This window comes from Anomaloglossus baeobatrachus, chromosome 8, assembly GCF_048569485.1.
Source record: "Anomaloglossus baeobatrachus isolate aAnoBae1 chromosome 8, aAnoBae1.hap1, whole genome shotgun sequence".
NCBI classification, from domain to species: Eukaryota; Metazoa; Chordata; class Amphibia; order Anura; family Aromobatidae; genus Anomaloglossus; species Anomaloglossus baeobatrachus.
This window is the reverse complement of record NC_134360.1, coordinates 223,159,134-223,186,249: the sequence shown is the minus strand read 5'-3', so window position 1 is coordinate 223,186,249 and position 27,116 is coordinate 223,159,134. Positions and strand designations below refer to the sequence as shown.

At 43.2% G+C, this 27,116-nt stretch overlaps 1 protein-coding gene across 1 annotated transcript in view; it reads right to left on the bottom strand.

Moving 5' to 3' along the window:
* The window catches only part of ADGRL4 (adhesion G protein-coupled receptor L4), a 290,259-nt gene that overhangs the window by 148,863 nt on the left and 114,280 nt on the right, over positions 1–27,116 (bottom strand). Inside the window, exons 5-9 of the mRNA XM_075320254.1 lie at positions 26,655–26,725; positions 23,566–23,745; positions 23,297–23,480; positions 12,895–13,011; positions 2,684–2,886 (exon numbers count right to left, since the gene is read on the bottom strand). Of these exons, the coding sequence (XP_075176369.1) occupies positions 2,684–2,886; positions 12,895–13,011; positions 23,297–23,480; positions 23,566–23,745; positions 26,655–26,725 (755 nt within the window). The remainder of the gene's footprint in view (positions 1–2,683; positions 2,887–12,894; positions 13,012–23,296; positions 23,481–23,565; positions 23,746–26,654; positions 26,726–27,116) is intronic.

The following is a 27,116-nucleotide window of genomic DNA, read 5'->3' as shown; positions in this document are numbered from 1 at the left end:
CCCTGACGATACTCATCTCCACGTCCAGCAGATTCCCAGGGGCTGTGGACGGAGCACGGTCTCCTGTGCTTGGAGACCGATAGGATCCCACTTCACCCAGAGCCCTAAGGGGATGGGGAAGGAAAACAGCATGTGGGCTCCAGCCTCCGTACCCGCAATGGGTACCTCAACCTTAACAAACACCGCCAACAAACGTGGGGTGAGAAGGGAGCATGCTGGGGGCCCTAGTATGGGCCCTCTTTTCTTCCATCCGACAAAGTCAGCAGCTGCTGCTGACTAAACAGTGGAGCTATGCGTGCATGTGTGCCTCCTTCGCACAAAGCATGAAAAACTGAGGAGCCCGTGATCCCACGGGGGGTGTATAGGCAGTAGGGGAGGGGCCTTACACTTTTAAGTGTAATACTTTGTGTGGCCTCCGGAGGCAGTAGCTATACACCCAATTGTCTGGGTCTCCCAATAGAGCGACAAAGAAAAAGAGGCATTACTGCTAAAAAGGAAATCCCAGACAAAACTGAGATATTTAGAACAAAAATTTCTATATCTGATCAGAGGCTTCAGCTCAGTGTCGGTTCCCAGTATACGAGGTATGCCTTGACGTGGTTACTGGGCAGATATACAAGTGGCCATTTTTATATGCTAAAGATCTCAATTTTTTCTTAAATTTCTTTAGCAGCAATGCATGTCTATATTCTTACGTGCATAGTTTTCATGTTTTAGCATTTCAGAGTGCAACTGTCTCTTTAATTGTCAATATACTATCACAGACCTCACTATACTGAAATTATTAAATGGGGTTCTCAGGACCAGAAAATATTAGACCAAAGGTAATAAATGGCACAAAATAAGGAAGGAGCTATTGCTTACTGCATAAATCTCCATACTGCTCCAGCGCTCAGTACAGCAGTAACATGCAAATTACCCATGTGATTGCTGCAGCCAATCACTGGTTTCTGCAGTCTCATGTCATACATTACTAAGGACAGGGATTAGCTGCAGCAGTCCTGTAGGTATACGCCAGATACCAGCTGGGAGATTTATCCGCTAAACTCATGGCTATTTAGTTATTTTATGAGATTTAACGTTTTACAGAGTACCTAAAAGACTATTTTTTTTTTATTTCATTATTGGTCAGCTTTTGCAAAAGTTCTGGATCTTTGTAATATATTCCATTACCTTTTTTTCCTTTCTTCTTTCTCAAAAACGTTCTGAAAGTGCGGTTTTACCTGCCTAGTTCATGCTCTTTTACAATCTGCTTTGAACTACTGCTCTTGCAAGAATTCCAAGAATACTCAAAAATGATTTGGAAACACTTTCCCTATCTGAGCATGGAGGAAGGGGAGCAGAAAGCTCAAATAGGGAGGGAGAAAGGTTGTAAATAGTGTAGCATTCAAAACAGCAATAGAGCATGAATTCGAAAGATAAACCAGCACTTTCAGCCGGAGTTAGAGAAAGGACTCAAAAGAAGCTAAAGAAGTAAATATAATAATAATATTTACTCATTTATATAGCACTATCAATTCCATAGTGCTTTACATACATTGGCAAGACTGTCCCCATTGGGGCTCACAACCTAAATTCCCTATCAGTATGTTTTTGGAGTGTGGGAGAAAACCCACGTAAACATGGGGAGAAAATACTAACTCCTTGCAGATGTTGTCCTTAGTCGGATGAGAACCCAGGACCCCAGCACTGCAAGGCAGCAGTGCTAAGCACTGAGCCACCGTGCCGCCCAAAGATCAAAGATTCCAAAGTCTGGAAAGGCTGATGAGTATGTAAAAGGGTGGACCTATGGTTCTGTTCCCCCAGAAGATATCAATGGTTTTAATGCAAGTGTGTCATACAAGCTATAGTAGATAGTGTAATGGATAAGATGGATAATATTATGTGGGCTGCAGTGCTAATATTGGCCACAAGAGGCCACTGTCTCCCAGTTTATATAGTTATTATTATTATTCCTCTGTCGGCTGTAGGACCCAGAGTTCAGGGAAGAAAGGGTTAATATTGAGTCAGCCATCGGGAGAAGTAATAGAATTCAGAGAAAGCTTTGTTCCTGTTTAGACAGAGTTGTGTGGTAGAAGAAAAGGAGAAAGGACATGTTGAAAAGGCATGTGACTAGTCCGGGCTCAGGACGCAGAGTTATGCCTCCAGAGGCAGAGACATCTTTGGCAGTAGAGGTTACTCCTATGAGGCAAGCTTGTGAAGAGTGTGGAGACAGTGTTGGCCAGCGGATAGGGAGCCTTAGTGGAGAAGGGACGTCCAGCTGAAGGACATTGGCATAGGGAGAGCGGCTCTACGAGTGGCCCCTGATAAGTAGCCTAATTTTTGCCAATCCTAAATTTTTATACCGTCTTTGTTGGATAATTGAAAACAAGGCAGGAACTTCACTGAGTGCTGCTTATATTCATTTAGTTTCTGTGTCTGTTTAGTGCTGAGACTTCCTGCTAAGGGAGGGGAGAGAGAGCTGCCTTTCTCCTGGTCTAGACACAGAACTACTTACATGACAGCTGTCGTAAGTGACCAAAATCCTGATACAAATGATTCCATGCAGATATTATTTTATTTAAAGGCAAATGCAGTTTATACAGGAGTCCTTTACCGGAATCGCATAAATACAGTCACCTGTCCGAGTTCCTGTAACACAATATCATGTTTATTTATTAAGAAGATACAGAATTGCACCCACCTGTAAATGCTTTAGAATAAGCAGGATTTTTTCCAGTTGGTACAGTGTCGGAGGATTGGAGTTGATCGCTGCCGCAATTACTGGAGAATTTACAATCTGACTTGACTCTAAAGTGTTGTAATTGTCTGTTTCTGGCTTGTCTTCCGATGATGCAAGCAGAGATCCGATACTGTCATATCGAAGAAACACGACACTTACCGTACCTGGTGTCAAGAAGAGAACACAGAAATGTCAGTCTGCGCATCACAAGCTCCTGCATTCTTGTAGTGTTGTGCCCGTCCTGTTATTGTAAAGCCGACATGTCATCTGTACATACACAGAACATAAGTATTGTATACAGTACACAGATCGGAGAACATGAACCAAAAACAAGCTGCTCATAGCTTCCATATAATATAATACTATAATACTCTGTATTTTTAAGTATAGAGAGTAGGTGGCGTCCACTAGGACAAGTCACGACTCTTTACAACTTAAAGGTTCCCGAATCTTGAAGCAATTAGAAGATGTGACATCAGATGGAGCAACCAAAGATAAAAACAAACTGAGCAGATACCCTATAATAAAGTAAATCAGAAAACAGCAGTAGTGCATGCAAATAATATGGTGCCTTTAGTTAACACTATTTTCATCAAAACGTTTACACATCGGGACAACATGTACCCATCACAATAAGGTGTACCCATCACACCAAGGTGTGCCAATCAGGACAAGGTGTGCCAATCGGGACAAGGTGTGCCAATCGGGACAAGGTGTGCCAATCAGGACAAGGTGTGCTAATCAGGACAAGGTGTGCCAATCGGGACAAGGTGTGCCAATCGGGACAAGGTGTGCTAATTGGGACAAGGTGTGCCAATCGGGACAAGGTGTGCCAATCGGGACAAGGTGTGCCAATCAGGACAAGGTGTGCTAATTGGGACAAGGTGTGCTAATCGGGACAAGGTGAGCCAATCGGGAAAAGGTGTGCCAATCGGGACAAGGTGTGATATTCGGGACAAGGTGTGCCTATCGGGACAAGGTGTGCTAATCAGGACAAGGTGTGCCAATCGGGACAAGGTGTGCCAATCGGGACAAGGTGTGCTAATTGGGACAAGGTGTGCCAATAAGGACAAGGTGTGGCAATCGGGAAAAGGTGTGCCAATCGGGACAAGGTGTGATATTCGGGACAAGGTGTGCTAATTGGGACAAGGTGTGCTAATCGGGACAAGGTGTGCCAATCGGGACAAGGTGTGCTAATCGGGACAAGGTGATCCAATCGGGAAAAGGTGTGCCAAGGTGTAAGGTGTCCCCATCGGGACAAAGTGTACCCGTCAGGACAAGGTATTCACATCGCGACAAGGTGTACCCAACGTGACAAGGTGTACCCAACGTGACAAGGTGTATCCATTAGGACAAAGTGTAATCATCGTGACAAGGTGTGCCCATTGAACAAGGTGTACCTATGGGGACAAGGTATATCCATCGTGCAAGGTGTACCTATCGGGACAAGGTGTACGCATCGGGACAAAGTGTGTCAATCGGGACAAGGTGTACCCATGGTCCCTAACTCTCGTAGTTCACTTCACTATGTGTCAGCAGGCGATAAAATAGATACATTTTTTGGTTTTGTTTTAGTGTTATGTACTTTGTACTTTCAGGGGCGTGATGGGTCCTGTGGTTCTGCTCTATTCTGAGGTCTGCTGATAGTGATGTGAATTACAAGAGTTTGGATCCGTCTCAGTTGGGAACACCTTGTCTCGCTGGCATGACTTTTACACTTTTTTGTTGACATGGTTTACTTTCACAGGTTGGTAGGGCATTGTTTACTTTCACAGATTGGTAGGACATGGATTACTTTCACAGGTTGATAGGGCATTGTTTACTTTTACATGTTGGTAGGACATTGAATACCTAATATGTTGGTAGGGCATTGTTTTCTTTCACACATTGGTAGTGTATTGAGTTGCTCAGGCATTGTTTAATTTAACAAATGACGGTCAGAAGAAGACTTTATGGTTTACACTGAGGAAAAATCTCAGAAGTAAATGGGAATCACATTCTCCTGTACCTGTGTTACTTTAACCAAAAATGCTTTAAAAACATATAGCAGCTTTTTTGCTGCGTCTTTGCCCTTGCATTGATTTCTATGTGTGAAAAAATACTGTAAAAGCGCTGAAAGAAGAACATGCTGCAATTTTCAAAAACGCAGCAGATTTCCAATTCAGTCAAGGAAAAAAGGAATTATGTGCATTAGATTTCTTACATTTCACAGCTTTTGTTCATACTGTAAAAAGCAACAAAAATGCAACATGAACAAAGCCTAAGAGGCATAAAGACATTCAACCCATGATTGTGTTGGATACTGGTTGGAGTGACAGAAGATGCCCTCTCCTTCTGTCTAACAGCCTAAATGCCGCAGCAACTAATAGTGCCCTGAATCTAGGGGATTGCTAATGTACTCGCACTCCATCAGCGATGTGGGCACTGTCCAATGATATAACAGCATGATCACAGGGATGGAGGAATATAGAGAAAGCAATCAACGATTTAGTGGCAAAATATATAATTGGTGGAGGAAAGTTGAACTAGACGGACCGGGGGTTTTTTTCAACCATTCTATGTAACTATGACTTATATTTGGGGGCTCATGGATAACAACCCATCTCCCTAACATTTGTACACTGGAACCTTGGGATAAGAGTAACTTGGTTTGAGAGCGTTTTGCAAGACAACCAAAGCTTTATTATAATTTGTAACTTGGTTTAAGAGCAATGCTTTGCAATAAGAGCAAATACTCACCGTGCACACTTCTGGTTCTGTCCTCTCACCGCTCTCTGCCCTGCTCTGGAGGTAATTTTCTGTACATATGTACTGTATATTGTATACCATTGCACACTACAGTATATACTATGAATCTATAATGGTCTTAATTTACTGGACCTACTTAAACTGTAAGCAGGAATGCATCACTTCACTAATATTATCAACAACCCCAACTAAGGGGACACGATGCACACAAAATGGCAATATATATATATGATTTTTTTTTTTATTTATTAGAACCTTTTAAAAAACAGCAATGTAAAAAACAGTATATACTATATAGCATATCTATCAATTTGCATTTGTGGTGTAATGCTGCCACCAGGGGGAGCCAGAGCTCTGTAGCATAATACACCACACAGAGCAATGAGAACCAGGAAGTGAATTCACAGCATTCTCATGCATTACCTCAAAGCACAGCTGAGAAGCAGAGCTGCAGGGCATGCAAGGAATAGTCACACAGGCTGGGTCAAACACCGTACGGGCAGAAGCAGGACCGGAGGGACGAGCAAAAGCGGAGTCAAAGTCAGGCCAAGGTCAGTACTGTAGGAAGCAACCGAGTGGGGAAATAGGAGAGGGGACAGAGGACAGGAAGGACGACAAGGGGACAGAACACAGACAAGGGCACGGGGGCACAGGAACAGACAGATCAGGATATCACTCACAGGACCAGCAATCACAGGCAAAGCAGTGCTAAGCTTATAGCCGGCACTGGTTCACTGGAAGTGTCAGCTTTTAAGGCATCTAGGGTCTGGAAGTGAGGCTCGAGAGAAGGCTCCGCCCCCTAGCCATGTGGACAGGGAGGCGAACCATGACATGTGGCTATAGTATTGTACTTTCTCATTGATAACCAGTACAGCACATTGCTTATACCTCCCGCACACCAATAATTCTATTGTAAGCTAACATGCAGTTTAATTTGCTTTATATGTTTTTTCACTGTACAGTGTTTTGTATTAGTGACTGTAATAGTTTTATATGAATACAGAACATTATTTTGTATCACTGTAATAAGTTTGTATAAATACAGTAAATATTTTTGGGTTGTGGAACGAATTGTCTGCGTTTCAATTATTTCCTTTGGGAAAATTCACTTTGATATAAAAGTAACTTGGTTTAAGAGCACACTGCCGGAACCAATTATGCTCCTAATCCAAGGTTCCACTGTACTTGTTTGTGGTCAGAAATGTGGCAAAAGAAATGGCCTTTATAAATGATCATGGTGACACTAGTGGTGACATAAGTGGGGGGCTTCAGGGGATACACCAAGCAGCCGGTATCCCAAGTGCTCCCTCTGGGGCTTCATCGCTCAGGGTTATTCTCCTCTTGCTGATTAGTAAATTAGCATTTCATGCCATGATTTTTTTTCTGTTGGATTCCAATTTATTCAATAAGAATCTTCTGTAAGAAATTGGAGGCGTGCACGTCTATGTTCTATACTTTTCTGTGCACCGTATGGCGGAAGGTTCACAGTGGTCACAACCTTTCCTGCTTTGCTTCTCTAATGTCCAATTCTTACATTTAGCTGAATGACAAGTAAAACCAACGCCCAACGTTTCCTCAAGACCCTTTCTCCAGACGCCCCGGCCATTGAATTGGGCTTTTTAAATCTTGCATTATTCTATCACTTAGCAGTGATTTAATCCCAGATAAAGGCCTCTGCTCCATCCGTCGCGCTCAGAGCCAGCGGTTTCCTGTTGTGAATTGGATGTGATTGCGAGCGCCGAGGATTGCCAAATAATTATGCTTTTTGCTCGATCCTTTTTTTTTTCGCTCTCCCGTCTACCTCCACAAACACACTAACAGTAAATACATGTATATTCCCCCTAAATACACGGTGGATGGTTGTTTGCCTAATTGCACCTAGATTAATACTTGAGGGGGCGATTTGACAAATGCTGTCAGGTCTCGCATTGCATTGTGCTCATTTATTCAGCTAATACTATTTTAATGAGCTGTGGCACATTTCTTTGATTAAATCGTTCTTTAAAGTCATTTGCTCTGGCTATTAAGGACTGAGCTCGCAGTGTTATTCACCTCCATTGTCATTGGTATTCAGAGCCAGGATCCTGCTGTCTGAAGAGAAAACAATGTGCGGTATACAGGTGACTGTGGATACATACGGTACTATACATCGTATATACTCACAGACACCTGTATACAATGAGCATGACTGCATTACAAATCTGTAGCTACATAATGTCAATGAGATGAAAGAGCAGGTTACTTTCTCCTTCAAGATCAGCATAGTCCGCTCCTTCTGCTGTAAATATTTCTATCATTGTGTTGTTGGCTACTGAGCTTCCTCTATATACTGGACTTTATGGAGCTATCACCATTATATGTAGCCCTATCCTCATTACTATATTCATATACAGTAAGTGAACAGGTCACTGCCCTCCACAGGATCAACACACTCTTCTCATGCTGCTGTCATTGTATTATCCGATTGGCTGCAGAGTGTTTTCTCTACTTATTTATGATGGTGCCTTTGTCAGATCGAATACTATCCTTATTATTTATGAATGAAAAAGTCACTGTCCCCTGCAAAATCAGCACATTCATCCCCTGCTGCAGTCATGACTCATATCTGATCGGTTACAATGTTACATCTCTACTCAATCATGACAGTAACCTTGTTGGAACTAATCATATTTTTTATTAATGTAACCACGTGAATGAACACGTCACTGCCCCCTGCAAGATCAGCACATTCATCTACTGTGGTCACAACTCACATCAGATTGGCCACAGTGTTACATCTCTACTCAATCATGACAGTAACTTTGTTGGATCTAATACTATATTTATTAATTTCATAAAGTGAGTGAACAGGTCACTGCCCCCTACAAGATCAACACATTCATCCCCTGCTGCAATCATAACTCCTATCTGATTGGCTACAATGTTACAGCTCTATTCAATCATAACAGTTACATTATTGGAACTAATGATATTTTTTATTAATGTAATCACATGAGTGAACAGGTCACTGCCCCCTGCAAGATCAGCACATTCATCCCCTGCTGTCACAACTCACATCGGATTGGCTACAGTGTTACATCTCTAATCAATCATGACAGTAACTTTGTTGGATCTAATACTATATTAATTAATTTCATTAAGTGAGTGAACAAGTCACTGCCCCCTACAAGATCAGCACATTCGTCTCCTACTGCTATCATTCATCAAAACAACATCTAATTTTCCACACTGTTCCATCTTTTGACAAGTGTGATAGTGTCCCTATCTGACCTATTCACCTGGGTAACATAAGTTGAATAAATAAGTCACTGCTCCATACAAGATCAGCACAATCCTCTTCTGCTGCTGTCATCATTCACAATATCTGATTGGCCAAAATGTTCCATCTCAACTTATTCCTGACAGTGACCCTCCCACTGGATTGGCTACAGTGTTACATCACTAATCAATTATGACAGTAACTTTGTTGGATCTAATACTATCTTAATTATTTTCATTCAGTGAGTGAACAGGTCACTGCCCCTGCAAGATCAGCACATTCATCTCCTGCTGCTATCATCCATCAAAACAACATCTAATTTTCTACACTGTTCCATCTTTTGACAAGTGTGATAGTGTCCCTATCAGATCTATTCACCTGGTTAACACAAGTTGAATAAATAAGTCACTGCTCCATACAAGATCAGCACAATCCTCTTCTGCTGCTGTCATCATTCACAATATCAGATTGGCCAAAATGTTCCATCTCAACTTATTCCTTATACAGTGACCCTCACATCAGATTGGCTACAGTGTTACATCTCTAATCAATCATGACAATAACCTTGTTGGAACTAATGATATTTTTTATTAATGTAATCATGTGAGTGAACAGGTCACTGCCCCCTGCAAGATCAGAACATTCATCCCCTGCTGCAGTCATAACTCACAACTGATTGACTACCATATTACATCTCTTCTCTACTCAATCATGACAGTTACCTTGTTGGAACCAATGATATTTTTTTATTAATTTAATCACGTGACTGAACAAGTCACTGCACGCTACAAGATCAGCACAGTCATCCCCTGCTGCTATCATTGATCAAAGCTACATCTAATTCTCTACACTGTTCCATCTTCAGACATGTGTAATAGTGTCCCTATCAGATCTTTTAGCCTACTTATTAAAAGGTGAATGAACAAGTCACTTCTCTATACAAAAATAAGCACATTCCTCTTCTGCTGTTATCATCATTCACAATATCTGATTGGCCAATGTGTCATCTCAACGTATTCCTGACGGTGACCCTGTCAGATCTAATCCCATTCTTATTAATATAATCACATACATAATATAGTCACTGCCTCTCATAAAATCAGTTCACTCTTCTGCCGCTGCTGTCACAGTGCTTTTTATCTCAATGGCTAAAAATGATCTGTACCAGTCTACCTCAAAGACCTGGCCTTAATTTCTGCAGTCCTTGTAGCTTCATTACTAAAGTCAAATTATTGGTCACTGACTGCAACAAGATCAGCATTCTCATCCGCCGCTGCTGGCATGATTTGTATAAGTCTAGTGTTCTATACACACTGACTTTGTGATGCTACCGCAATCAAAGGCAGCCCATATACTTGCTCTCTTCTTCTGTCATGCAGCCCCAAACCAGCTACCTAGAAGCTATGTCTCTTCTTCTATCAGTAGAGAAAAAGGGAAAATTTCAGGTCACCTAACCAGTGTAATCCAGGACATTACAGGGTGCACGTGCTCCGCCGGGCAGGCCACTCCGGGATAAAGGCAACAGAGGGAACAAAAAGGGAGAGGGTGGATCCAGCACCAATTACAAACAATAAAATCCAAAATAATATTTTGGATTTTATTGCTTGAAATTGTTGCTGCATCCACCCTCTCCCTATTTTTCCTCTTCTTTTATCAGTCCCTGCGCACACTGGAAGACTTGTGCTCTCTCTTGTGACCCTGCTGTGTAAGCGGCTGCTCAGGAAACAATAAATCACTAAACAGAGTAATCCTGGCACTCCATACATATGACACTTGCTTGAAGCAAAAAATGTTATTTTTTTTTTATTATTTAAATGATTGTGGCCTAGGTCCGAAAATGACCAACGTTTCGCCTCCATCGAGCCTTTTCAAGGTCAGTCTAAGGCATCTTTCACATGTCCGTGAAAATCACGCACGTTTTTCACGGACGTGTCAAAGGTACGTATTGCCCTCCGTGAGCCGTGTGTATGGCACATGTGTGTTCTCTGTGTGTTATCCATGATAACACACGGAGAACGGGAACTTTCTGCTCACCTGTCCCTGGCGTTGCTGTCTCCGTGGTGCTGATCTTCGGTCTCCGGTCCTGCCGACTCCCCGCTGCTGCTGCTGCTTCCGGCTGCAGTGAAGTGAATATGCAATGAGCATAATGAGCGGCGGTCGGAAGCAAGTGACAGCAGCGGCAGAGACAGCAGTACTGGAGAAGGTGAGGAAAGTTTTTTTTATCGCAGACACATGTTTTCTCCGGTGCATGTCACACCGAACACATCCGTGTGGTCCATTTGTGTTACGTGTGACCCGTTTGCGTTCCGTGTGACACCCGTGATGCCGGAGAGAAAACGGACATGTCTACGTGTGGAGCACATGGGCACACATATGCTCCACACGTATACACGATCCATGGCAGAATACGCACGTGAGCGCAGACTCATTGATTTTAATGGGTCTATGTGTGCTCGTGTCTCCAGTACGTGAGAAAACTAACCAAACACATACCGGAGACACAGACGTGTGAAGGAGGTCTTAAGTTGGGTCACATATTTTGCACCAACGTTTAGCAGGTGAAAAAAAATCTTATGGGTAGAGGCTCCTTAAGGCTACTTTCACACATCCGGTTTTTGCTCTGCGGCACAATACGGCGCTCTGCAGAAAAACCGCAACCGTTTTTTTTGCCGCCGGTTGCATTTTTTTTTGCATAGACTTACATTAGTGCCGTATTGTGCCGCATGGGCTTGCGTTCGGTCCGGTTTTTGCCGCATGCGGCAGATTTAGCCGATGCCGCGGCCGGATGGAACGTTGCCTGCAACGTTTTTTGCTCTGGCAAAAAAAACGCATCGCGCCGCATCCGGCTGCTGCGGCGCATTTTTCAATGCATGCCCATGGACGCCGGATGCGGCGCGATGCGGAAAAAACGCATCCGGCCGCCGCATGCGGTTTCTTCCACTGCGCATGCTCAGTAGCGTGCCGCAACCGGAAAAAAACGGACCGGCCGCATGTAAAAACTTATGCAAAGGATACGGTGTTTTCGCCGCATCCGTTGCATAGATTTCACAGCTGGATTGAGCCGCACGGCTCAAACCGGATGTGTGAAAGTAGCCTAAGGCGTAGTTAGTGCATTATAGTCAGGCTGATATAGGGTGGCACGGTGGCTCAGTGGTTAGCACTGCAGTCTTGCAGCGCTGGGGTCCTCGGTTCAAATCCCACCAAGGACACCATCTGCAAGGAGTTTGTATGTTCTCCCCGTGTTTGCGTGGGTTTCCTCCGGGGTCTCTGGTTTCCTCCCACAATTCAAAAATATACTGATAGGGACCTTAGATTGTGAGCCCCAATGGGGACAGTGTTCCTGATGTATGTAAAGCGCTGCAGAATTAATAGCGCTATATAAATGAATAAATATTATATTATTATTATTATATAGAGGAGCCTTCTATAGAGCTATGTGCCCTAATGGTGAATGGGACAAGGCCTGTAGTATGGAGAGTGAGATGATGGTGCCGCTGTTGGCATGATTTGTATATCCCTAGTGTTCTATATACACTGACTATGATACTACCGCTATCAAAGGCTACCCATATACTTGCTCTATTTTTCCGTCAGGCTCCCCCTAACCAACCACCTAGTAGCTATGTCTCTTATCAGTCCCTGCGCACACTGGGAGATCTGTGCTCTCTCTTGTGACCAGAAAATCATTCAACCCCAACAAACCTATATCTGGTATATATCCAGGAGCTGAGTTCTCTGTGCAGCCATGATGGCGCCACTATGTAAAATCCTATTAGAATGTACGGTACATTAGTTATTAATCTCCAGCCTATAAGAAGTTGCGACACAATATAATTAAGAGCAGGCAGCGCCATCCAAACTCCCCTCATTTTCTTTCTAATGAAGAAACGTAAAGTTTAATTACATTGGAATATGCGATACAAAATAGCATGATAAACAATTCTAGGTATTAATGACGGTTCCCCTTTAATTACGGCCCGTTAATGTGCCCGTTATTTCTACGCCTGCCGCAATTTGCATACAAATATTTAGATCATTAGCCTTTTCATTGCAAATGGAATTATATCTGAAGCTTTCGGAAGACTTGTTTAACCCGCTAGAAACCTACAGCAAATTGTTCTAACCTTTCCCGTCCTACACAGAACCGCGCACGTTCGCTCCTTACCATTCGGCGGCGAGGTTTCTTTTTTCTTTGGAGAAATCTTGATGTAATCTCCTTCCATAAGAGCGTGCGGGTGAATGTGCTTCATGTGGTTAGAGTCAAAGGTAAACAGTTTGAGAGCTGCAAAAGACAGCGGAGGAATTACGCGTTACTGCGGAGCGCGGCTGTTGACGGAAATAATTATGGTAAATATATACAGCTCTCAAAATAGGTACGAGGGGGAACAGGCGAAAAGCAGAAAATGTTCAGGACTCTCCAAGACATAGAACTTTCTGGATAAACCATATAGGCTGCAACGAAGATCTATGGGTTATTCAACAGTCACGTAAACAAGTTTATGAAGCTAAATATTTTTATAATGGTTGTACCATAAACATCATTGAGTGTATAATAACTGGCGGTCCGACCAAGAATAAGGGTCCTGTGACGTAACTTGAAGCTTGTGTGCCCCAAATGCAAGATCTCCAAAAGTGTCCTCCTCTACTCTGGGTCATTTATACTCATAAAGGACCTTTTTGCGCCCCTCTCTTCTCCTTAGGATCCAGGACCCAGGTTCGATTGTACACCTGCAACCACTGTAGTGTCTCTGTAGAGCCCCTGAACCCATCAGGGTGCTACAAGGTTCTGCATCCCCACAAGGATACAGGGCCTACCCCCTTAGGGACCCAAAACCTCAGTGCCGGGAACACCAAAAACCAAAGTAATCTCAGTTTTCCCCAACAATCCCCCATACAATGGTACCCAGCTAGGATGGGTCCATGGATGGCCGCCTAGAGGTGGAGACAATCCAGTCCACTAGATGACCAGGTGGGAGGGGCGGACTGTGGACAGAGAGAACACAGGAAGTCAGTAGTGAGAATTGCAGTGACTGTAGAGGTGTGAGGGTCAAAGTAAAGTGACATCCTGAATCGGGTTAACAGTAACCTGGTACCCAGGAGAGGTGGTTGCCAGTGGAATACGGTGGAGTACTCTCGAAACTACGCACCAACGGGGTACGGGACCCTAGGACAGGAAAGAGCTTCAAGCCGACCTGTTAACACCTGCACAGCAAGGGGACCATTAAGGACCTTTCTGACCTGAAAGAATCCGAAAACTCAGTAGAAAAGGGAGAACCGGGGACAGGACCAGAGACTGCAACCCTACAAGGTTCACGCTACCATCAGGCGGACAGAAGTGGACAAACCACAGAATGGGGACCCCCAGTGTTCTATACCACGGGACGCACTTACCAGAGACAGGTGCAGAGGAAGAAGGTACCAGAGAAACCAGACTGGCACTGGGACGAAGGGGACCTGGAGGCGAAACCAGCCGGCCTCGGGCCCCCAGTTACCAACTCAAAACAAGAGAGTAAACCAGTTGCACTGAATACCTGTTTGGACTCCCTTCTTTCGACGCCCACTGCAAAATACACCCTCTGGGGCAAAATCTACTTGCGGAGGGACTACCATACTAGCTGCCAATACCACCATCCCCAGTAGAGACATTCTGCAGCGGCGGCTGCCTAAATTTAGCCGCAACACCGCAAGTGGCGTCACGTATAAACTTTATTCAACAATCCCCTGTAAATATCCCTATTACAAAAAGGGCCCAGGGCACGGAACTGGGTAACGGCCATCACTGTGACATTCCCCAGACGTACACTGCCCGGAACCGAGTACCCCATATCCCTGGGTGCTACATCTCCCCTGGGGGCCACATATTGTGCCACAGAATGGAGGGTAGTGCATGGGCATCACCACCTTACCCACTCTACTCACTTTGGGAGCAGTAGTCACACATGTGCACCCCCCTCCCGTACACTCATAGACATGAATGGAACGGTACAGTCATACACACAGCACTGTGGCAATCACATGAAGACCCCTACTCACAGGATCGGTGGGCTTCTGTGATTTCACTCTGAATGTCATTGATAGAAAAAACCTCTTTTTTCATAGTGCAATTGTTAAAGGGTTGAAGAGTAGACCCAAACGCCAAGATCTTTGCAAATCCCAGTTGTGAATGAAGCAAGTTGTCCACATCCGTGCCCAACACTATATTCACGTGTTGGGGTCTGTGAGAGAGGGGGCACATATGTGTGGCTATCACTCCTAGAATCAATAATGGGAACATGGAGAAGTGCAATAATCCCTCATAGATGTCTAGGGTAACATATTACATCTCTATGATTGTAGATTGTAGGGATCTCTATTTTGTGTCAGGGCATTAGAGAAGATCCTGAGACATTGCATTCTTGAAGCAATGTTCTTGCACCAGAATACTGGGCCCTTCAGACTCATTGGGGATCATTTTTATCTGCTTTATTTCTTGAAAGCTCAAGGTATGATCCCACATTGAGCGAGTGACAACCCCACAGACCCTTGTTTCTGCATTGTCACCAGGCAGTCCGCAGAGGAGACATAAGGACATCATTTTTCTTGCTCTCATTCAAGGGCTAAGGCTGTGTCCGCACTTTGCGTTTCCACCTGCGTTTCTGCTGCTTTTTATGTCCGTTTTGAGAAACACCTTTTTCATGCCAAAAGGCACGCGTTTTGATTTCCCAGCAAAGTCTATGGAAAAAGTGGATTTTCCGACCGCACTTTGCGTTTGAAAACGCTGCATTTAATTTGCATATTTTGTGGCAAAAACCATGCGTTCAAAGAAGCAGCATGTCAATTGTTTTTGCCATTTTGGGTGCGTTTTGCGAACATTGAAGTCAATGAGAAATGGCAAAAACCAAGATTCCTTCAAATTCCTTCTTTTTACCTGCTTTTTATGTGCAGAAAACATGCGTTTTGGACTACCAAAACGCATGCTTTTTTGACATTAAGATAATGATTTCATATGTCCCTTTACACACACACATAGTCCGACAATTACATTTACAAAAAACATATAATTTATTGCTATTTTTGCAATAAATAGTATATTACCGCTATAATTTTAATCTAAATTTCTATTTTCTTTATTATTTCTTAAAATCTATTTGTTTTCTTTTTTTTCTCTTTTTTCATTGTGTTTGACATATTAAACTTTATTTAGCAGTGTCTTGATGTTCAAAACGCATCTGTCAAAACGCAGGTGAAAAAGCGCTGAAAACGCATCTAAAACGCGGTAAATACGCATGCGTTTTCAGCGCTAAAGTTCTGAAAAAGGCAACTTTGGTCAAATCAATTAATCCCAAAACGTGCGTTTAGAACTGCAAGTAGGAGAACGCAAAGTGCGTTCTTAGCCTTAAAGGTGCCTTACACGAGACGATCTATCGTGCGATAGATCGTCGGGGTAACGTTTTTTGTGACGCACATCCAGCATTGCTTGCGACGTCGGGCTGTGTGACACCTTCGAGCACAGTATCGCTCACAAATCGTGAGTCGTGTACTCGTCGATCGGTTTCATAATCTCGTTTAATTAAAATGGTGCTGGTTGCTCATCGTTCCCGGGGTAGCACACGCCGCTCCGTGTGACACCCCAGGAACGATGACCAGCAGCTTACCTCCGTCCCGCGGCACCCGCCGGCTATGCGGAAGGAAGGAGGTGGGCGGGATGTTTACATCCCGCTCATCTCCGCCCCTCCGCTTCTATTGGCCGGTGGCTGTGTGACGTCGCTGTGACGCCGAACGTCCCTCCCCCTTCAGGAAGTGGACGTTCGTCGCCCACAGCGAGGTCATCCAGAAGGTTAAGTGCGTGTGACGGGGGTTAAACCAGTTCGTGCGCCACAGGCAGCGATTTGCCCATGACGCAAAAACGACGGGGGCGGATACGATCGATTGTGAAGTCACACAATCGGTCATCCCGTGTAAAGCAGGCTTAAGACTACGTTTTGGGTTCCAGAGTCAACTGAAAGGCCGGTCTGCACCTGATGCACACGCTCTGATTAGCTTTAATTTACTATGGAACCAGAAATGACCACCAAAATCAGAAGAACAAAGTTGGTTGAGCTTCAGAGCTGTGGACATACGGCTGCGCAGTGTGCCTGGAAATCAATGAAGGATCTTGTGCACTGCAGCCTGTCCATGGTGCTGATCACCATCAGTCCCAAAGGCTGACCGCACAAATGAAGCATTGATAGCCGATCCTAAGGAGATTCCATCACCATTTGTCCTGTCTTCTTTATTGTAGCCTCGACTCTTAGGGGTACTTTGCACACTACGATATCGCAGGTGCTTTGTCGGTGGGGTCAAATCGAACGTGACGCACTTCCGGCGTGGCTGTCGATATCGTAGTGTGTAAATCCTTGATGATACGATTAAAGAGCTCAAAAGTGTCGTAATCGTATCATCAGTGTAGTGTCCGACATTTCTATAATTACGCTGCAGCGACGGTACAATGTTGTTCCTCATTCCCCTGCAGCAGCACACATCGCTGTGTGTGAAGCCGCAGGAGTGAGGAACATCAGCTTACCTGCGTCCTGCGGCTCACGCCGGCTATGCGGAAGGACAGAGGTGGGTGGGATGTTTACGTCCCGCTCATCTCCGCCCCTCCGCTTCTATTGGCCGCCTGCCGTGTGACGTCACTGTGATGCCGCACGACCCGCCCCCTTAGTAAGGAAGCGGTTCGCCGGCCAGAGCGACGTCGCAGGGCAGGTGAGTGCATGTGAAGCTGCCGTAGCGATAATGTTCGCTGGGGCAGCTATCACAGAGATATCGCTGCTGCGACAGGGGCAGGGACTATCACGCTCGGCATCACAAGCATCGGCTTGCGATGTCGTAGTGTGCAAAGTACCTCTAACGCCTGTTTTCAGATTTATTTCTCCTGATCAACTCTTAGGAGTACTTTGCACGTTTCGACATTGCTAGCCGATGCTTGCGATGCCAAGCGCGATAGTACCCACCCCTGTCGCACATCTTAAGATAGCTGCCGTAGCGAACATTATCGCTACGGCAGCTTCACACACATTTACCTGCCCTGTGACGTCGCTCTGGCCGGCGACCCGCCTCCTTCCTAAGGGGGCGGGTCGTGCGCCGTCACAGCAACCTCACACGGCAGGCGGCCAATAGAAGCGGAGGGGCGGAGATGAGCGGGACGTAAACATCCCGCTTACCTCCTTCCTTCCGCATAGCCGGTGGAGGCAGGTAAGGAGATGTTCCTCGCTCCTGCGGCTTCATACACAGCGATGTGTGCTGCCGCAGGAACGAGGAACAACATCGTATCTCCTATTAGTGCGACATTATGAAAATGACCGACGCTACACAGATCACTGATTTTCGATCGTTTATTGGCGCATCTAGGCTTTACATGTTGCGACGTCATTACCGGTGCCGGATGTGCGTCGTCACTTTCGATTTGACCCCAACGATATCGCAGTAGCGATGTCGCAGCGTGCAAAGTACCCCTTAGTCTTGTTTTCTGTACTGTATGACTGATTTTCTGTCCTGTTTTCTTTATTTTTTTGATGAACTCTTTCTTCTGTTTTTTTTTATGTAATATTAGCTGTAACTTTCTGCGGTTAGTTCCCTTCATACTCCGCAGCATCTGTCCACCAGGCCGGGCCCGGCATTAAAGCAATGGGAGCATTGATTGCAGTAAATTGCAGGCCGGGTTGGAGCCTTGCCGGGCCCGCGGCTTGTTTTATTACGTCACCATGGTAACCGTGCACTGTAATGCTAGGCGATGCTTCTTACTATGGTTCACCCTTCGCTCACCTGTGCTCTCCCATCACCAGAGATTAGGGCCAATCTGTAGTTATGGGGAAACATTTGAAGGAAAACAAAGACATAAGTGTCTGCCATGTTGGACACAGAACCGACCTCACAGATGAGCCGCTCTAGAGCCGTGTTATTCCTGCACATTACCGGGCAATAGAAAAATGGAGTCATGTGGAAAATCTGCCGCCCTGAACTCTTTACATGAAAAATCCGCAGTATTTCTATAATCACCTGATAACGACCCAAAACATGGCAGAAGCAAATGAGCTGTGTGTTGCCTTCTATTTTCTACACATGAAGCCTGAAAATGACCCCGGCGAGGAGTAAAGATCTGACAGAGGCTGAAAAGATGAAGGATTGGAGGCCGCAGAGGAGGCCGAGAGGCTGTGAGGTCACTAGGATAAAGATATAGATAGATAGATAATAGATAGATAGATAATAGATAGATAGATAGATAATAGATAGATAATAGATAGATAATAGATAGATAGATAATAGATAGATAGAGGGATAGATAGATAGAAAGATAGATAATAGATAGAGGGATAGATAGATAATAGATAGATAATAGATATATAGATAATAGATAGATAATAGATAGATAGAAAGATAGATAATAGATAGAGGGATAGATAGATAATAGATATATAGATAATAGATAGATAATATATAGATAGATAGATAATAGATAGATAGAAAGATAGATAATAGATAGAAGATAGATATATAATAGATAGATTATAGATAATAGATATATAGGTAATAGATAGAGGGATAGATATATAATAGATAGATTATAGATAATAGATAGATAGATAATAGATAGGGTGATAGATATATAATAGATAGATAATAGATATATAGATAATAGATAGATAATAGATAGAGTGATAGATAGATAATAGATAGATTATAGATAATAGATAGATAGATAGATAGATAGATAGATAGATAGATAGAAAGATAGATAATAGATAGAGTGATAGATATATAATAGATAGACAGATAATAGATATATAGATAATAGATAGATAATAGATATATAGATAATAGATAGATAGATAGATAATAGATAGAAAGATAGATAGATAATAGATAGAGGGATAGATATATAATGGATAGATAGATAATGGATAGATAGATAGATAGATAGATAATAGATAATAGATAGACAGATAATAGATATATAATAGATAGATAGATCGATAGATAGATAGATAGACGGATAGATAATAGATAGATAGATAGAAAAAGTGCTCCTGCAGCGAAACGATCGTTGGGGGGACCCCTCTCCTGCTCTCTGCGACCCTCTACTATTAATAGGTAATTATCAGAATCTTCACTTATTTTCTGACGTTTTCCTTTCTAATACAGACTTTAGCCTCTCTCAATACCTTTTAGCCTTACTACAGTTCACCCAAAACTTATAGATCTGTGGTGGCAGCACACATCTAATACATTTCTTACTTTCCTATTTCATTACCTTTATTCCCAATGACTACATTTTTTTTATTCTGAATCTTTACACTTTTATACTTATGTCCTAGTGCATGGATTGGTCATTTAACCGCTAAATAAATAAATGTTTTAATTTTTTTCTGAATTACGGTACATTTAATCTCTGATCCATGCATTATGCCATAACATCCACCATTTTGCAATAATTTATATCACTTTTCATGTGACTTCTTACTACAATTTTCAATTCTCATCAGGATCATCTGTCAGCCTTTTTGTTTCTGGTTTTTGTTTTTCACATCATTTACCACGGCAGGTCGCACTGCATGGGGGAGGGGCCCTTTCTCATTTTCTGTCATATTTTGTGCAGTCTTTTTTTGAATATTAACCCCATTCCCCTTGTATTTGACCTTTGATGATTTTATGAATTTTTTGCATCACAATAAAATAAAAATATTTATATTTCACTCTTACATTTCTCTTGGTTCTGTTCTTCCTCTTCTCCGTTTTTTCCATGTTATTTGAAGAATGTACCCACCGAGGTATCACTAAATAGTGACTCCCCGGTGTAACTCTACTCTAGTATGGCCAGTTTTTTGCTGTGTTTAATAGATAGATAGATACAGAGCATGTAATGCCGTAAAGAAGACCCTAAGAAAAGCCTCAAACAATAAACATAGAGACCCCAACTATCCAGACCTGAGGGAATCCTATGACACCATACAAAGGCAGTACAAAACCATCCTCAGGAGGAAGAAGCAGAGCTACATCTCTACCAAACTTAGCCAACTCCAAGACGCCCTCCAAGACAACTCCTTATAAGAACTATGGAACCACATGGACACAAAGAAGCAAGAAAAAAAAACCAACATCCATATCCAAAACGGCAACATCTGGCTCAAGTACTTCAGAGACCTCTACAAAGACCTCCCAAAAGAAGGACTAAGCCAAGAGCAGGAAAACATAACATCAAAACTAAAGGCAATGGGGGAGAAAGTAAAAAAAAATTCCAAAATGCTCTGGACACACCAATGGTTAAACTGTTCAATATTGTGCTGAGTGCCGGCTACTTCCCTTGTAACTATACAGGGGCAGATGTGTCAGCAGCAACCTGGGCAAACTGTTCTCCAGAAAAAGAGGAGCCTCAGTTTCCTCACCGAGTACAACGTCCTCAGCAAGAGCCACACAGGGTTCATGCCAATCCACCACGGACCACATCTACACGGTGCACAGCCTCATCCACAGCCACGTCCACAATACAAAGCATGGAAGATATACGCCTGTTTTGTGGACCTTAAAAAGGCCTTTGACTCAGTGTGGCACCTGGGCTTATTCCTCAAACTGCTCGAGAACGGAATATGAGGAAAGACCTATGACGACATCAAAAGCTCCTACATCGAGAACCTCTGCAGCGTGAGTGTAAACGGAAGGGGAATGGCTTATTTTCAGCAGAGACGTGGAGTCAGACAGGGCTGCAGCCTAAGTTCAAAGCTCTTCAACATTTACACCAATGAGCGCCCGCTCTGGAATCCTCTGCGGCAAAAGATCTCACCCTCCATGACGCCCAGGTGAAATTCTTGCTCTATGCAGAGGACCTACTGCTGCTGTCACCAACCGAGAAAGGCCTCCAAGACAACCCATAAATCTTGGAGAAATTCAGCTCCACATGGGCTCTACCGATCAACCTACAGAAAACCAACATAATGGTGTCTAGAGAAGAAAGACAAGATTGGGCCAGAACCTTCATTTATGCTAAACAACTGCGCTTTTTCAGAAATGGACAAATACACCAACCTGGGCCTAGAAATTCACCAGTCAGGAAGCTTCATACAAGCCATAGAGACTCTGAAAGACAAGACCTGGAGAATCTTCTATGACATCCAAAGGAAACTCTGTCATCTGAAGCCGCCAGTGAGAGTCTGGCTAAAAAATCTTCAATTCCATCATCACCTCAATTCTCTTGTTTGGGACCCTCACGCTTACCCTTGGTTAAGGTGGGATCCAGCCCAACGGAAATATTCTACCTGAAATTCTGTAAGCTCCTTCCCCAGGTCCATCGAAGGACCTCTATCAGTGCCTGCCAGGCCGAGCTGGGCAGATTCCCTCTACATCTAGCAGTCATGAAGACGGCGCTGTCATTTGAGGCTCACTTATATAGTAGCAATTCAAGCTACCATCACTATAGAGCCGTGATACATGTAGGTGGTCCACATGACCCAGGACCCCTGGAACAGCTCATTCAAACCCAACCAGATCAAACTACCAATCACAGCAGCCTGACAAAAGCCAGAATCAGGAAGATGGTAGACGAGGGTCAGGAGGGGTGTCAGTGACTGGAGGAACAATATCATCACCTTACAGAAACTGACCACATTCCTGAAGTCTACAGAGAGACGACAGACTGGCCCCGGATCTGGAGAAATTCTAGTACACCACAGATTGCTAGATCCTGAGCCGGTATAGACTCAGTGCCCACAGTCTGACCATCGAATCCAGCCAACACAGGTAGAGCTAAAAGCCCAGGGAGGACAGACTGAACCCACACTGTGACCTGGAGGATGAGACCCCCCCTCCTGCTACACTGCATCAAATACTCAGTAGTGACGGACACACTTCAGGAGACTCTCCAATCTCTTTCCGGATTTCAGCTCCATGAAGGAGGAAGAGATAACATATATCCTGCTGGGGGAAGAAGAGAGCGCAGTGGAGATAGCAGCGCGGATGTGAGCGAATGTCATAGACTTCGAAAAAGATGACTATGAGAAGCCATGGACTTCAATAACCCCCTCCCTGGATCAGCCCCCATCATCCATCCTTCCTATAGTCCTTACCCTGCATGTGCCCTCATCCATCCTTCCTACAGTCCCCATCCTGGATATGCCCCATCCATCCTTCCTACAGTCTCCACCCTGGATGTTGCCCCAGCTAATAATGTGTATTTGGTCCTGACGGTAAAGCTCTTTGAATTAGTTAGATAGATAGATAGATAGACAGACAGACAGACAGACAGACAGACAGACAGACAGACAGACAGACAGACAGACAGATAGATAGATAGATAGATAGATAGATAGATAGATAGATAAAGTGTTAAGGCAATTATGTAAACTTTTGGACCACTCTTTTGAGAACCCAAGACTATTCCTGAGTGTAAGGCCATTGGCCAGGAAAGTGCTCGGGTTTCTCGAGAAGCTGCCGAAACCCGTTGTCTGGTGATGCATCAAATTTGATAAATATTAGACAGATAGACAGAAGCTGAGCTGTGTAGATGTGAAGTTATTGGGTTAATAGTACAGAAGCCTTGTGAAGCCTTTCTCCCTCACCCATGTCGCTGGCGTCCACATCGAGCTGGGTGGTTTTCTGGAAGTTCTGGGACATTTCTAGCGCCAGTTTCTCGGTCGTGTGCAGAAGTTTGGTTAAACTTTTCTTTCTGTTTTCTTCTGGTAACTTCTTCCAAACTGAAATTTTATCCTTTTCAACAAAGTTGTTCACAGTGTTCACAAAAGTCTGAAGAAAGAAAGAGCTGATTACAGCGCGCGCTGCCATTTACCATTCACTCTTTATACAGGAATGTCAAGCCTGAATCACTTACGGTAATGGTGGTATTAGTGAGAGTCTCTTTGTTTGGCGCTGTCTTATTTAAAGTGCCTAGCAGCGGAGAAGACGCGGCGAGCACTTCAACGTAGGAAATCACATCCACAGGCAGGAGCTCTCGTGTTGTACTTTTCTGAATCTCTTTTAGAATTGCAATTGGCTCCTTGATGGTGTTGACCTAAATTAGACACGGAGAGATGAGCGGGAGCGGGAGTGCTGCAATTCACACGGTCTGATTCGCAGTGTAAAGAGGTAAATCTGGGAACCCTCAGTGCGTCACCCCCAGATAACGGCATCCAGGTAATAAGATAATTATTACAATTCAGCAATCACTAGACGCTGATGATAGAGAAGGCCGGGATCAGTGAAATCTCCAATCCCAACCCATGGGCTCATGTCGTGCCGTGTTGAACACTGATGGCAGCCAGACTTCAGACAAAGAGGGGCCCGGGGCAAAATTAAAAGTGGGGTTCCAAATGCTAATGTATTGCCCCATGCACAAACATTTCCAGGCACTAACACAGCCGATTTCAGGCCGTACATGAGCACAAAGCCAACGAACAACGATAGGGGCTGAACAATCACTGATCCAGTCATTCTGAACGATCACTGATCCAGTCATTCTGAACGATCACCGATCCAGTCATTCTGAACGATCACCGATCCAGTCATTCTGAACGATCACCGATCCAGTCATTCTGAACGATCACCGATCCAGTCATTCTGAACGATCACCGATCCAGTCATTCTGAACGATCACCGATCCAGTCATTCTGAACGATCACTGATCCAGTCATTCTGAACGATCACCGATCCAGTCATTCTGAACGATCACCGATCCAGTCATTCTGAACGATCACCGATCCAGTCATTCTGAACGATCACTGATCCAGTCATTCTGAACGATCACCGATCCAGTCATTCTGAACGATCACTGATCCAGTCATTCTGAACGATCACTGATCCAGTCATTCTGTCCCCCATATACTGTATCAGATTTTGGCAGCAAATCACTAGTGTACATGGGACAATGTGTGGTTTATACTGGTGGTTATTGTGCCGGCATAAACCATCCATTCACCCGACGAACAAACATTTTGCACTCTACTATGACGGTTCGTCTGCGCTGTCGGCAATTTTAGGTGTAGCTGTTGTACCTCCTTCCTGGCAGCCATGTGAACTTTATATATCCCCATGTGCTGGGGGCTAAAACAGGGCGACACTAGGTAAAACCGGGTGAGGGGAAACGTATGGGAAGAGGGGAAAGACTCACACCATACTGTAAAAAGGAAAATGGAGCGAAATGGAGTGGTGCCGCCTATCTACTGACCTCCAAACAGCCACAGATACTGCCTCTGTGATACAAAGTGTATGCTACATACACACAAGCTATGCTGTATACACACAAGCTATGCTGCATACACACAAGTTATGCTATATACTCACACTGTGATACAAAGTCTATGCTACATACACACAATCTATTACAATCTATGCTACATATACATACTGCGACTATAAGATATATACACAAAAGCTCTGCTATATGCACACACACACACACACACACACACTGTGATACAAAGTCTATGCTACATACACACAAGCTATGCTATATACTCACAAACTATGCTGCATACACACAAGTTATGCTATATACTCACACTGTGATACAAAGTCTATGCTACATACACACAATCTATTACAATCTATGCTACATATACATACTGCGACTATAAGATATATACACAAAAGCTCTGCTATATGCACACACACACACACACACACACACTGTGATACAAAGTCTATGCTACATACACACAAGCTATGCTATATACTCACAAACTATGCTGCATACACACAAGTTATGCTATATACTCACACTGTGATACAAAGTCTATGCTACATACACACAATCTATTACAATCTATGCTACATATACATACTGAGACTATAAGATATGTACACAAAAGCTCTGCTATATGCACACACACACACATACACACACACACTGTGATACAAAGTCTATGCTACATACACACAATCTATGCTATATATATACACTAACTATGACTATACGAGATATACACACTATCTACAGTATGCTATATATACACACTAATACAAAGTCTATGCTACATACACACAATCTATGCTATATATACACTAACTATGACTATACGAGATATACACACTATCTACAGTATGCTATATATACACACTAATACAAAGTCTTTTCTACATACACACAATCTATGCTATATACACACAATCTATGCTACATACACACTATGATACAAAGGCTATGCTACATGCACACAATCTGTACTGTATACGCCCACTGTGACTATAAGATATATACACTCAAGCTATGTTATATACCCACAAGCCATGCTGTTTTACTCATACTGTGCATATTCTAGAGTATAAATACACACAATATCTGTTATATATTCATACTGGAAATACCCTATATATACACAAGTTATGCAATACACTCACAGAGCATCTACACTATATACTCACACAATACCGATGCTATATGCGCACAATCTGGGCTATATACTCACACAATAATTTTTTTGCAAAGTTCTGAATTTTTTCTAACCACTAAAATATAAATTAAAAAAAAAATAGATTTTCCATCTCCATAATAGAAGTGATCTGGAGAATCATGCTGCCAGTTCATTTGTTTCAACAGACAACAAATGATGGAAGAAAAAAGGACATTACATGATAAAATGAATGGTGTCATTCAAAACTGGAACACGTTCAGCTAAAAGTAAACCCTCATACAGCAATGCCAGCAGAAAAATAAAAAACATTGTCTCTTGGAAAAACAAATTTAAAAACTGAAAGAGCTAAAATGAAAAATGTTCGAGTTCTTGAAGGGTTAAGGATGTTTTTTCCAAATTTAAAATGTCCATTTACAATTGAGTTATTCTATTACTGTTGCTCGGCGCTATCATATTTGGGGTTATGCGACCGCTCCGGTTCTAAGTGAATCCACTGCGGTGTGAAACTTTTCTTTACAAACTAATCAGCCGGAAGCACAGCACACCGGGCCATATCCCCAGCTCTACTTACCTTATTAAGCGTGTGGTTAATGTTTGCAGCGATGCACTGATCATCCAGATGACACTTAATCTTTACATTTTCTATAAATAATAATAAAAAAAAGATGAAAATTAAACTGCGGAAAGCTGAATACCAATAATGGTGTCTAATTAATGACAGTAGAGTTTACATTGATAATATTAATATAGCTAACACTATGTGATAAAATATATTTCACAGTTTCTGATACATTAACATTGTGTTAACTGTGTAAAATGCAAAAACTCTCACCTAAAATTGCTGCCACTAGGTGGTGTATTGAGCATCAAGAACAGCATGAATATAATCACTGATGAGCAAATGTAACAGCACACCCAGTGGTCAGCTAAGGTATTGCTAGTATTATTATGTCCCTTTATTTGTACACTTAGATAAATGTCAATGATTTATAACCTGTTTGTGAGATCTGTTCTGGCTAAAAAAAAATCAAGA